Source organism: Lepisma saccharinum, chromosome 10 (genome assembly GCF_977018435.1).
Source record: "Lepisma saccharinum chromosome 10, izLepSacc3.1, whole genome shotgun sequence".
Lineage (NCBI taxonomy): Eukaryota > Metazoa > Arthropoda > Insecta > Zygentoma > Lepismatidae > Lepisma > Lepisma saccharinum.
Window position 1 is genome coordinate 85,230,954 of NC_139238.1, and position 12,208 is coordinate 85,243,161.

Consider the following 12,208-nt stretch of genomic DNA (forward strand, 5'->3'; position numbering starts at 1 on the left):
TTGATACAAACACAGAGCTTCGAACATCTGCAAGAAGCCAATTTGATAAGGGCTTGTTTAAATTGATGGTCAATTCTGTATATGGCAAAACTATTGAAAATGTCAGAAAACATACCGATGTTAAAATAATTACTGACCCCAGCCTGAGCAAAAAATTGGTTGCAAAGCCTAATTTCAATTACAGAAGAATTTATGATGAAAATATGGCACTTTTCAACATGAAAAAAACAAAGATTAAGTTTGATAAACCTATTTATGTAGGGGCTGCAATATTGGAATTGGCCAAATTACATATGTTAACATTGTATTATGATGTGTTGAAACCTTTTTATGGTGATAATATAAAATTGATGTACATGGACACGGATAGTTTTATTCTTGATATTAAAACAGAAGATGTTTATAAAGATATAGCACAGCCTGAATTGTTTAAATATTTTGATACCAGTGAACATACAAAGATTCAACTCCACAACAAAAAGGTGCCTGGCAAGTTAAAAGATGAGACACTTGGTGATGTTATTGTGGAATTTGCTGGGTTAAGTGCCAAGATGTACAGTTTTGAAACATGTAGTGGCGCTATTGCCAAAAAGGCCAAGGGAATTGGCAAAGTAACTGTTGAAAAAGAGCTCCAATTTGAAGATTATAAAAATTGCCTCAAATCCCAGAATTTAATCAAAACATCAGAATCCAGAATTCAGAGTGTGGATCACTTATTGACTTCAAATATTGTAAGAAAAGTGGCCCTGGACACACATGATGATAAGAGATGCATTTTATCATGTGGCATACATACTTTACCATGGGGTCATTGTGATTTGAAAAATGGCAATCAATGCCCAATTACAGAGCATGATTTGAAATAAATAAACATGCCTATGAACTTATTTGGGTTCAAAAAACAGGCTATTATGGACCTGCCGACACCACAACCCTCTTCTGATATGCTGTCTAAACTGAGTGGCTTGTTAATTATTCATCTGAACAGCATATTTACAGATAATGATGATGAAACAGGTAAAATATTGTACATATTTAACAATAATTTAAATCATTACCAATTACCTGTAGGTGGTCAATTGCAATTTATTACAACCCCTGAGGGTAATGTCAAGATTTCAGTAGGGAGAAATATTTATAGAATTAAGCACTCAAACATGATTTCTGGCACTGTATATACTGTTTCAGCTGGTGACTGCTTATATATTGAGGTCCCGGGATCATATGACAAGCTTATACCTTTTTTTATAGAATTAAGAATCAGATATTCAATAATAAATAACCACTAAAACAAAAATGCCTAATGATATATTTGGCCATACAAGGCATGAAGATCACAGTGATGAGATTCTGATGCTTGATGTCAGAGTCAAGAAATTAAGAAGTGATTTACAAGCTTTACAAACCACACTCAATGCCAGTCTTCAATTAGAAATTACAAATTTACAATCACAATGCATGGACCCTCTTCTTAAAATTGATTCTGAACTCAAATTATTGCTTCAGAAATATACTGATCTGGCAACATTGGATAATTTTCAAAGTTTGGAAGAAGCTGTAGCAGCTCTTCAAGCCAAATTTAAGACCCAGGCCACCAACTCTGAGCAATTGAAACAGCAATTGGAAGAGCAGATAAATAATGTCCAGACACAGCTCCAAACAATTGTCAAAAGCATAAAATCACAAGAAGATTTTGATCTAGTGATTTCCACTCTAAAGGAACAGATTCAATCACTCCAGATACCTAATCTGGACCCTCTGAACAATGCCATAGCCGAGGTTAAAGAAAAAATTGAGACACTTGAAAATTTTATGAACAATTTGCCATCTTCTGATGCTTTGAGTGCAATAACTCGGAGTGTAGCAAATATTAAGCTGCAACTTGAAACATATGAAGATTTTGGAAAAATTCAAAGTACCATAACCCATCTTGAAGGTACAATAGCAGCAGTGCAAAGTGATTTGGCAAATGTACAAGAAACTCTAGAATCTCGCCTGCCCGGTATTGTAGATACTCTTGTTAGTGTCCAGCACCAAATCACAAAGCTTGAAAACCTCAACAGTGAATCTGAACTATCTCATTTTCATCATTTGATTGATGATATTCAAACAAAACTTGAAATTTTACAACAATCCACACCCACTCAGGCAGATATAGCCCTGCTCCAAAATGCTATGCAAAATGTGGCTGATGCTTCTGAATTAAACAATGTAAAATTGGCACTTGAATTTTTGCAAAATACAGTATCAAATCTTCCTACATCACAGGAACTTAAAAATATTAAGAGGGCAGTGAATAGGATATTGAAATCAGAAGATATCAAGAATATCCAAGCAGAGATCAAACATCTCACTCAGACAGTGGCCACTCTACCAACCAATCAACATATTAATGAACTGCATGCCCTGTTTGAGGATATCAGAAGACAAGTTCATGATCTTACAGCCCAAAATTCAAAATTAGCAGTTGTTGAAAATTTGCAACAAATTGTAGCTAATATCAAGCAACAGCTAGGAACCATGGAATCTAATCAAGCAAATGCTCTGTCTGCTTTTGCCACCCAGCTTCAAGAAATTGTGCAACAATACAAGAAACTTATTGTGGACATAAAAATCAAGCCAGGCCATGATGATGTTGTTAGGACCATCAATGAGCACCTTGAATCTGTAACAAGCAGATTGCTTACAGCAGAAAAAGAAATAACAGGCATAATTGAGAATCCAAAACATACAGTAATTCTTGAATTGTACAGCATCCCCAACAAAGAATATGATTCACCATTTACACCAGGTGGCAAAATATATATGCTGTCCCCTGCACAATTTTATTACCAGTTTTTTGTTGGGGGCACACTGAGACCAATCAAGATCAAATATTGGCTTCAACCACAGGCACACCACTACCCCACCTTATCAATAACAAATGCTGATAACAAAATAAAAATCACCAGTGTAGAATTAGAGGATTTTACAGATCCCAATACATTAGAAACAGCCTATGCTGAAGATGATGGCTCTTTGGAATTTAAAATACAAATAGGGGACAAATTATATTTAGAAAATCCTGTAGTATCAGCTGCTGAACACCCCATAGTTGCAATATTCTTGTTTACATATTATGTCTAGAGAAATTATTGTTGATGAATTATACAGACAAGCCCGACATAATTATAAGAGACTCCCAGTAGTCACAAAAAGCATAGATGATTTATGGCAGAGCGACTTGATTGAAATGGCAAGTGGGCAGTTGAAAAACTTAGACAAAATCAACAAGGGCTACAAGTATCTACTCACTGTAATAGACACATTTTCAAAATTTGCCTGGGCTGTGCCACTCAAATCCAAGACTGGAAAATGTGTTACAGAAGCCATCAGGACAATCATCAATCAGAGTGGAAGATCCCCGCGCTATTTGCAAACAGATAATGGCAAAGAATTTTATAATTCAGTGTTTCAACAATTTATTAAAAGCCAGGCAATAAAACATTACTCGAGTTACAGTGACCTCAAAGCCTCAATTGTAGAGAGATTCAACAAAACCCTAAAAAATCTTATGTATAAACAATTTACACTTCAAGGTAATTATAAATGGGTTAATATTCTTCCAGAACTTCTACATAAATATAACAACTCGGTCCATTCCACAATCAACATGAAACCCTCTGAAGTAACTTCATCTGATGAGCAAAAATTGATCAGGACTGTTTATTATCCTAGATACCAGCCAACAACAAGAAAGGCCAAATACAGGGTGGGTGATCAAGTAAGAATCAGCAAATATAAGCACTTATTCAAAAGAGGCTTTACAAGAAACTGGAGCACTGAATTATTTACAGTGGTTCAAGTTAAACCTGGGACCCTTAACACATATATAATAAAAGATCACCGAGGAGAAATTCTCAAAGGCAGATTCTATGAAGAAGAACTCAGCAAACTAAACAGCCTGACACATATCTCATAGAAAAAATCATCCGCAGAAAAGGCAACAAGTTATTTGTCAAATGGCTAGGACTTCCAGAACACAGCTGGATCGATGCAGACAAAGTGATAATATGAGCACCTGGGATGTTATAAAAAGGCTGCCAGAACCTGAACAACAGATTAAGAGAAATGGCAACTTGCTGCCTGATAATATTAGGTGTCTTATTGTTGGGCCATCAGCTTGTGGTAAAACTACACTAATGGTTGATAATTTTTTATTGGCACCCAACTGGTTAGACTGGAAAAACAGGCACTTGTATATCTTCTCTAAGAGCTTGGAACAATTAAAATATCAGCAGCTGATGAAGCTATATGATGGATTGGATATTGCCACTTTTGAATCAGATGTTAAGCCACTTCATGAATGTCTCGATAATTCTGTTGTTGTGTTTGATGACATTATACTGGATAATCAAAACAAGGTTAGAAATGTCTTTACACAGGGCCGACACAAAAACATTGATTGCTTCTACCTGGCACAGACTTTTTCTAAAATTCCGAAGCAGCTGATCCGAGACAACAGCAATTTTATATGTGTGTTTCATCAAGATCATACCAACCTCAAACACATACATGATGAATATGTAGGTGGGGACTTGAGCTACAATGATTTTTCCAAGTTTTGCAGTAGGTGCTGGAACCAGGACAGTTATGGGTTTGTCACAATTGATATGACAAGAAAACCCAATAGCGGCAAATACAGAAATAAAATCAACAATTTTCTAGACATTGAAATATAAATAAATAAACATGAAAAGGCCAATCATTGATGATCTTAAATTAAGAGATTATCTTGTAAAAAGATTTAAGGGATGGAAATCAGAGAACCGGGGAATTTATGAAAAACACAAACAAGCAGAACAGCCTGTAATTGATGCTATTAGTGAATTAGGTAAGAATATCAAAACTGTTACAGAGCAAAATCAAAATTTGATCACAGAGCTTGTACCTGTAGCTGCAAGGAACATATTAGATTATCCAATCACCCCACTTTCCAGTATTCATACACCTAGTCCTGTTGCACCTCGAAGAATTGAAGCTACTCAGGATCCTATTGAATTGGGTCTTCTTGCTCAAAAATATTTAACCACACCTAAAGACAATAAAGATGAGGTGTTTGGCTTATATGCTGACACAGAGCTTGATGGTAGTATCATACATAGAATTGGCAATTTCAGAGTAACATTTATGGGGGATGATCTGATTGTTTATTCAGAATCTCGTCTCGGAGAAAAAGGTGCTTTTGTTAAGTACCCCGGCACACCTGGATTGTGGGAACTGATAACTAGGAAGAGGCCTGGCAGCTATACAGATCAAGACTATGAGCACTACAAAGAAATATTAATAAAATCAGATGCTCTATACCAGAACAATGATCCCACACAAAAAAGAGTCAAGTCTAGCAGTGGAGCAAAATACAACAATTTAATCAAGCCCATATGGTCACAAATTAAGACTGGCAGTGGAATCAAACAATACAACACCCTGCCTAAAGAATTTGTGTGGGTTGATGATGTCAGGAAACTTGTAGATAGGTTATTGGTGATAGCTGGGGAGGAAAATGCTGGCAACCACAATTTTTACAATGAAAAGGTTGGAATTATGGACATGATAAGCACAAAATTGTCTAATTTTATAGTGAATGACACTAAGGGGATTGGATATCTCATAAAAATTATTAATACTCTACCACCTAAATTTTGGAATATTTCTGAGGGTCGGGGCCTGGTTAATGACATTATAAACAAGCTGCCATTTGAACTACACATTCCAGGCTATCCAGGCACAAAATTGGATCATAGATTAAACAGAGGGGATCCTGCTGTTAATCCCCTCGATGCTGCTTGTAGAGACCATGACATAGCATACAACACACATTCTGATCTTGACAAGAGACATGTTGCAGACAAGAAATTAGAAGAGGCTGCATTTGGTAGATTTGTAAGCAAAGATGCTTCTTTAAGTGAAAGAATCTCAGCATTGGGAACCACCAAAGCTATGAGCACCAAACAAAAACTGGGGTGGGGGCTGTAAATATGTATATAATAAACCTAGAATGAAGGCCAAGGGTGTTATGTATCAAATACCTTATGCAGGTCTTAAATCTCTTAAAACTATTGATAGTCTTTTAACCAAAAAGCAGCGCAAGAAAAAAAAATCTTGTATTGCAAAAGGACATGGTATGAAATTGTTGCTTTGTACCCCCCAATTAAAAAAATTACAGCAATCAAGAAAAAAATCACATGTAGGGGGTTTCATATTTACTATCCCGGCCATCTTAGCTGCTCTCGGGGCTGTTGGGAGCTTGGCTGGGGGATCAGCTGCCATAGCAAAAACAGTAATAGATGCCAAGAAAAATAGGGCAGAATTAGATGAGCAGAAGCGCCATAACCTGGCCATGGAGAAACAAGGCAAAGGTGTTAAGAGAGCCATGAATAAGTTTAAAAAAAACAAGAGCCGCTTACAAACCAAGATATTGAAGCTTTAATCAAGCCACTGGGCATCAAAAATTTTAGAGGTGTGTACATGTCTGATTCTTTACCAGAACAACCACTCAACAAAGAGTGTGGTATTGTTAATTTGGATAAGTACAAAAATCAGGGCACTCACTGGATCTGTTATCTTAAATATTTAAAAAATGAGGCATTTGTGTTTGATTCATTTGGAGGTGTTCCACCTGAAAATTTAATAAAATATCTAAATTCAGCTAATCTTTATTACAATAATGACCGTGTTAAAAATTTCAAAGATGTTAATTGCGGACATTTGTGCTTATCTGTTCTCAGATATATGTCTCAAATAAATAAACCATCAATTGAAAATTTTCAAAAAACCCTGTTGTATCTGAAACATCATGGGGGTATTCCATCTCACCAGCCAAAATTCAATATTGAAACTCAAATTACATGATGACATAGTGTATCCCAAAACAATAGCTCTCAGAGCATTTTACGGCATGTACTTGATCCCTAATATTACACACCACAACAATACAATTGCAGTAGGGGATCAAAAAATTGTCATCACTCCAGGGCAATATAATCTATCCACTCTAAATGCTCAATTACCCAGAGGTATAGTGTTAAGTCAAAATTCTGTCACTCACAGAGTAGAGATTGTATCTGCTACAGAAACAGTGGATCTGGGTACTATAGGAGAGCTGTTAGGCTTTGAGAACAACACAAAACTTGAACCGGCCATCAAACACACTGCTATGAATATACCTAAATTCTTAGCCATAGAGACTCTGAATATTCACTGTAATGTGGCTGAGGGTATGATCACCAAATCAAATGGCATAGGCACTCACAAACAAACTGGCATCATTGCAACATTCAAACCTAATTCTGAATTTATGGAGCCAATCATCTACACTCCATCCCCAACATTATATTTTCCTGTGTGCCATAATAGAATAGATAACATTGAATTGATGGTCACTAATGAAAAAGAAGAATTAGTTGATTTTGCTGGAGCCACAACAACTGCTATCATAGAGATTAATATTTAAATAAAAATACATACAAGAAGAAAATGGAAAATATTGAGAGTTATGAGCTACAATCATTCCCCCCAAACAGGAGGACATTTGCAAATTTAAATCAACCCAACACAGAGATTGAGGTTGATCTTGATGTAGGGGATGGCTTTATACACCCTCACAGAGCAGATCTATACATCAAATTTGATGTTGTAAAGCTCGATGGAACAGATTATCCGGCAAATTCAAATATAAGATTGGTAGACAATTTTGTGCCGCATCTGTTCTCTGAAATTGAGATCAGAAAGCATGGGGTTGTTATAAACAGAGTGGATTATCCCGGCATTACCTCCACAGCTTTGGCCACATTAAAATTATCCAAAACCGAGGCTTCTTACTACAAAATAGGTGGATTTGAGGCTGGTGATAAAATTATATCTAAGAACCATACTGTATTGTTTCCTATGCGCCTATTGCCAGGATTCTTCTCAGATTATAAAGATATTATGTGGAAGGGTGGTTTAAGAATCACATTTAGAAGAGCTGCCAATGATAACAATGCTCTGATGAGGTACAGTGCAATAAACTCTACAGGGGAAGCTTTGCCCAATACCCTACCTGATGCAGGCAAATGCATTATTCAGACTATGGAGCTAAGAATCCCAGTTGTTGAATATGAGGCCAGTTATGCTCTTAAATACAAAGCTGATATAATAAAAAATCCACAGATTCCTCTGCAATTTTATACATATCAATGTGTACAGAAGCCCGCATCTGGTACTTATTATGAGTTTGATGCTACAAATTCATTCTCCAGTATACAATATGACATGCCGGATTTTGTGGTGGTACTGTTTCAGACTGGGAGACACAATAATCAGGAAAAAAATTCAAGTAAATTTGATAACTGCAACATCAAGAAGATATATCTTAAAAATGGCAGAAATGAGGTATTTCCTAGGGAAAATTATAATTTAGACATTTCCAAGGATGATTTCCTCAAATTATATGAGGCATTTACGGCATTCAAAAGGGTCACTACTGGCAATACTGACATGTATTACACACCAGATGAATTCAAAGCACAGAGACCCATGTTTGTAATCAACACTTCAAAAAGAAGACAAGTTGTGGTTAATGACAGGACAAACATTAAAATTATCTGTGAATTCCATGAGGCATTACCTGATGACACCATATGTAGTGTTATTCTCATAGGTGAAAAATCATATGTTTATGATGTAAGAAATGAGAGAGTCACAGAACAATTCTAGAGATCCGATTCAAACACAGAGGCCCTTTGGATATAAAACAACACTTTACCGTCAGAAAATATATTACCTACCCATTTTATAGCACCTCTGCTCGTGGCAGAAAAGCTTTTATATATATTACCTACCCCCAAATAACACAGCACATCTGCCAAAAAGCCTAAATAAAGAAATATTGCAATTATTCTGTTGCGACAAGACCAAACCAGTTTGCATGACAATATCCGAGAAGGCAATACTAGGAATTTCCTCAATATGATAGATGGTAAGTAATTTTCCTGAAAAGAGCATAGTGTAGATAAGAATTTCTCTTTGAGTTCCATGACAAATGACAGGTAATTTCCCTCGGAAAAGGCACAGTGTAGGTAATGTCAACAGATATAATCTCCCAGGCATTTACTAATGATGATGAATAATATGTTATTTCTCTCTGAAAAGACACAATATAGATTATATCTGCTGGCATACAACTCCCGGGCATGCAATAATTTATTGCTGGCCGAAACATGGGACTGATCAAAAGATTATAAAAACCATGAAGCAATAAATTATGTTTGTCCGCCTCTCTCCCATTGTATTGATCAGGCAATTTTTGCCTGCATAACAGCAGTTAATAGCTGAGCTGATATGCACAACACTCCACTAAGTTCTAAGACCCAATACCTATGAGCTGTATATCAATTCAAGATTTTGACAGAAAAAACACACTATAAACAATAAAATCATATGGGAACTTGGTACTGTTTTAAGTATAGGCAAATCAATCTGAGGGGAGCTCTTCTTTTCTGAAAAATTCCCGAGGGCATTTTTACAAAATCCTTGGGTTAGGCAGGGTGCTACACTAGAGCAAAAAACTCATATGAACATGTTGAGCAAGTTTTAAGTGTAGCAAATCTGCATGAGAAGAGCTCTTCTTTTCTGAAAAATCCCCTTCGGGAATTTTTCCAAAATCCTTGGGTTAGGCAGAGTTCCACACTAGAGCAAAAAACTCATATGGGCATGTTGAGCAAGTTTTAAGTATAGCCAAATCTGCATGAGAGGGGCTCTTCCTTTCTGAAAAATTCTGTCCTTCCCCTATATACTTTTATACTACTACGTGAAAATAGACTCGTGTCGAGACGTAGGCAATTTGTACAGAAATTCCCAGGCGTTTCACTTCCACATAGAGATACGGTTAGACATCTTGTCCATAAATTACGAGAAACTGGATCGTTAAATTTTAAAACACCTAAGCAAAAACGACGGATTCTAACCGAAGCAAAACTCGATGAAATTGGTGCAGCGTTAGAACGTTCTCCAAACAAACCTCTACGCCGTGTTTCACAGGAGATGGGCGTGTCAAAATCATCAGCACATACATCCACTAAGCTACTAAAATTAAAACCGTACTCTTATAACACAGGTTAGTGCTAGTTTTGCAATATTTATATAAATGTCTGCATAAGTCCATAAAAATAAGCGGGCATTACAGACCGCAAATGTCGGCATTTCCGTCAGCGCCGCGCGCCACGCTTCTCCCGATCTTTCGGCTGAAGATCGAAATGAACGCACGGTATATAGGAAACTATTATCTTCTTAATGTCTCTTAACTTTTGCACCTTCCTCTAGTCACGCAAATCATTCTTCATAGCATTAGTAGATACATTAAAATATTCGATTTGCAATCAAAATTTGAACAATGGACCGTCCACATAATGTATTATATATTTTATAATATAATTTAATTATTTAATAATTGACATATATTTATTGACATTATATATGTATTGTTGTGTGTATGTATGCATATTTATAGTGTTTGTGTGTGGGGGGGAGGGTGCCTTTCGCCCCACCAATCTGCAGTGATTTCGCACCCTGCTGTAAGCTGCACCAAGTAGACAATTGTTAAATTTTTGTTTGGGGAAAATGCAGTCGTACAAAATATTTGATATGTTGTCAATACAGGAACCAAGGAAGATTTTTTTTAAAAAGGGGGGAAAAGGGAATGTAGGCTGAAAAATAGGCAATAAAACGACCAGAAAGGTAAATGTTTTTTAAAAAGGAATAAAAAATAATGTGGGCTGAAAAAGGGAAGTCAAAACCATGTAATCTTGTTGGTGGAAGATAATTATAAACACTATTGTTATTTATCCCATGATACGTGTTGAAAAATAAAAAAGTAATTCCCTTTAATATCCGGTCTCTAATGATAATACTAAATCTCTTCATTCCGGGAGATGAAGTTTGTCCGGGAGGCCGTTAGAGTTTGTTCGATTCCGGGAGACTTCCAGCCAATCACACTTTAGAAAGGAAAGTACATTTAAAATATATATTTAGGTTCACACGACGTTAGAACAATGCAATAAAGAAAAGATAATTCAGAGATGAGTTCACAGTCCAAGATTCAGTGACCAGTAGTCAAAGTTGGCACACTGTTTCCAAGAAATGTCTTGGTGGAGCAAATGAAAGAAGCTATTTTGTTGTTCGAAAAACGATAAGATTATCAGTCGACACTCGTCCTTATCTCTCTCGGTGAAACCTTAAGTGTTATTCTGCACGCATTGTTTCGGCAGTATCTTCCACTCCTCGTTGGACATAGGAACCAACCAACAATGGAAGGGACGGCGACTTCACTGTTGGGCCTGTTGGCTATGTTGGGGTGCTTGCGGCCTTCCAATGCTGACGTCATACCACCTGACGTCAGTCCGGAGGCAACAAAATTCCAGGCAATGGGGTAAGTACAAACATTTATAGATTTTTTCGTGTTCTAGTTTAATGGCGCCCTTCAAGTGTTCCATTCTTGGTGTGGGGTCAGAGATTTTCTTTCCGCTCTCTGCCTCAAAGGTCATGATTCCCTCTTCATTTTTCTTTCCCTCACTCTCTCACGGCTTTTATCTTTTCCTTTGTACTTTTCCTATTTTATCTTTATTCTTTCACTATACCCTGTTCCAGCTAACTGTGGAGCAGGGCCGCGCATAGCAGTAGAGGAGGGGAGGGAAATCGAGTGGTGAAAGCAGTGCTGGATCTACAAGCCGCAAAACCCCGCAGTGAGGGGGGCCCGGAGGCAAGTATGCATTTAGGGGGCCCTCAGAGGGGTAGAGGGTTCGTACATGCGTATGTAAAAAATAAAGTAGTTATTCAGGGGTACAGAAACAAATACAATAAATACAGGAAAAGGTAAATTTCCATGTGCATGGCACCGTGCCGTCAAGACACGTTTAGGGTATGTGGGGGTAGGACCCATTTCATTTTAGGCTGGGTGGGCCTTAGAGCGCTTTTTTGCCGGAAAAAGCAGGGTTTCCCGCGTGGCAGTCAGACTAGAATCAAATCAGTTTAGAATTTCACGATAAATACAGTGGTGAAAGTTTCTTCAACCTATTTTTAATCAAGAAATAGTTATGACTGCATGTTTGTAACAAATGTATAATTTTCCAGGTGCGAGAAAACAGTGTCATATACGTATATATCACATCAATATAAAAATTTTGAATTGAAT

General features: G+C 36.9%; 1 protein-coding gene across 1 annotated transcript in view; it reads left to right on the forward strand.

The window, feature by feature from the left end:
• The first annotated feature begins 11,294 nt into the window (after nt 1-11,294).
• The window catches only part of LOC145994410 (protein-glucosylgalactosylhydroxylysine glucosidase), a 63,957-nt gene continuing 63,043 nt past the window's right edge, over nt 11,295-12,208 (forward strand). The window contains exon 1 of the mRNA XM_083130536.1: nt 11,295-11,446. Coding sequence (XP_082986662.1) covers nt 11,325-11,446 — 122 coding nt within the window. The 5' untranslated portion in view covers nt 11,295-11,324. The remainder of the gene's footprint in view (nt 11,447-12,208) is intronic.